The 1,821-nt window shown below is 49.8% G+C and overlaps 1 protein-coding gene across 1 annotated transcript in view; it reads left to right on the top strand.

Annotated features, from left to right (window-relative positions):
- Positions 1 to 1,123: 1,123 nt before the first annotated feature.
- IQCG (IQ motif containing G) overlaps positions 1,124 to 1,821 on the top strand; it is a gene marked incomplete at its 5' end in the record, with an annotated part of 5,400 nt that continues 4,702 nt past the window's right edge. The window contains one exon of the mRNA XM_029285444.1: positions 1,124 to 1,285. Within this exon, the coding sequence (XP_029141277.1) occupies positions 1,124 to 1,285 (162 nt within the window). The remainder of the gene's footprint in view (positions 1,286 to 1,821) is intronic.

Below are 1,821 nucleotides of genomic sequence, written 5' to 3'. Positions count from 1 at the left end.
ATCTAGTCCAACCCCCTGCTCAGGCAGGAAACCCTATACCATTTCAGACAAATGGTTGTCCAGTCTCTTCTTAAATACCTCCAGTGATGGGTCACCCACAGCTTCTGGAGGCAGGTTGTTCCACTGGTTAATTGTTCTCACTGTCAGGAAGTTTCTCCTTAGTTCTTGGTTGCTTCTCTCCTTGGTTAGTTTCCATCCGTTGCTTCTTGTCCTTCCTTCAGGCGCTTTGGAGAAGAGCTTGACTCCCTCTTCTTTGGGGCAGCCCCTGAGATACTGGAACACTGCTGTCCTGTCCCCCCTCGTCCTTCTCTTCGTTAAACTAGACATACCCAATTCCAGCAACCGTTCCTTGTATGTTTTAGCCTCCAGTCCCCTAATCATCTTTGTTGCTCTTCTCTGCGCTCTTTCTAGAGTCTCAACATCTTTTTTACATTGTGGTGACCAAAACTGGATGTAGTATTCCAAGTGTGGCCTTACCAAGGCCTTGTAAAGTGGTATTAATACTTCACGTGATCTTGATTCTATCCCTCTGTTAATGTAGCCCAGCACTGTGGGGTCCTTGGTGCTCTCTGAGCTTGGCAGGTTTCTTGCAGATGTTTCACGACCCAATTAGGGAACGTCATCAGTGCTAGAAGGGGTTTGCAGGGAGGAGGAGGAGGAGGAGGAGGAGGAGGAGGAGGAGGAGGAGGAGGTGGTGGTGGAGGATGACGATGGCAACAACTGTGGGATCCTTGGTGTTCTCTGAGCTTGGTGGTTTTTCTTGCAGACATTTCATGACCTGACTAGGTAACATCATCAGGGCTAGAAGGGAGTGTATGTAAATAGGGAGGGAACTCAGTTTTCTTCTAGCACTGGTGATGTCACTTCGTTTGATAATGAAATATCTGCAAGAAAAAGACCAAGTTTAAAGACGACCAAGGACCCCACAGCTTCTCCTCTTCCTCCTCCTCCGTTTCTTCTCCACTCTGCAAACCCTTCTAGCACTGATGACGTTACCTAGTTGGGTACCTAGTCCAGTCTGGATGGCCACCTCCAGGGATGGACCTGACTAGCAGACCTTTCTTCCTTTTTGTTGTCCATCACCACCATCACCACCACCACCATCATCCTGGTCCTTTCACAGAACCGGAACGAGATGATTGCCTACCTGAAGGACCAGCTTCAGGAGATGAAGGCCAAAACGGACATGGAGAATCGCTACGTCAAGAAGGACACCGATCTCCATGTAGCTCAAGCGCAGAAGAAGTGTTCCGTGACCGAGAACGACCTGCAGAATGAAATCGAGGTACGTTTCCCTTGGGGGGGGAGGAGGAGGGCTTTCTTGGCGGGGGGGAGAGGAGAGAAATAGGGAGACACCCAAATGCCCCAATTAAGACCGTATGACGGTGAGGATGTCGCGACGGCCATAGGCTGGGGAACAGTCGTGTCCTGTTTTTCAACGCTGTTGTGTAAATAATTGTAGTTGACCGTTTCTAAGCAGTCGGTCCCAGGCCTGACATGATGCTGGCGAAGGAGCACGAATGAGAGAGATGTTCCTGCAGACTCTGGACACATGAAGCTCCATCGTCAGCAGATTTGGCCAGCATTCCTCTCCTAGGTTCACCTCACAGGGGTTTCCATCACCAAAGGAACTGGGTTCTTACCTCACTGCGTTTCCAAGAATATCATCATCATCATCATCATCATCATCATCATCTTCTTCTTCTTCTTCCTCCTCCTCCTCCTCCTCCTCCTCTTCTTCTTCTTCTTCCTCCTCCTCCTCCCCTCCTCCTCTTCTTCTCCTCCTCCTCCACCTCCTCTTCTCCTCCTCCTCCACTTCTT

The sequence above is a fragment of the Protobothrops mucrosquamatus genome, unplaced genomic scaffold (assembly GCF_001527695.2).
Source record: "Protobothrops mucrosquamatus isolate PMUCROS unplaced genomic scaffold, P.Mucros_1.0 scaffold1708, whole genome shotgun sequence".
Lineage (NCBI taxonomy): Eukaryota > Metazoa > Chordata > Lepidosauria > Squamata > Viperidae > Protobothrops > Protobothrops mucrosquamatus.
Note: the sequence above shows the minus strand (reverse complement) of the source record. Positions and strands in the feature narration are given on the sequence as shown.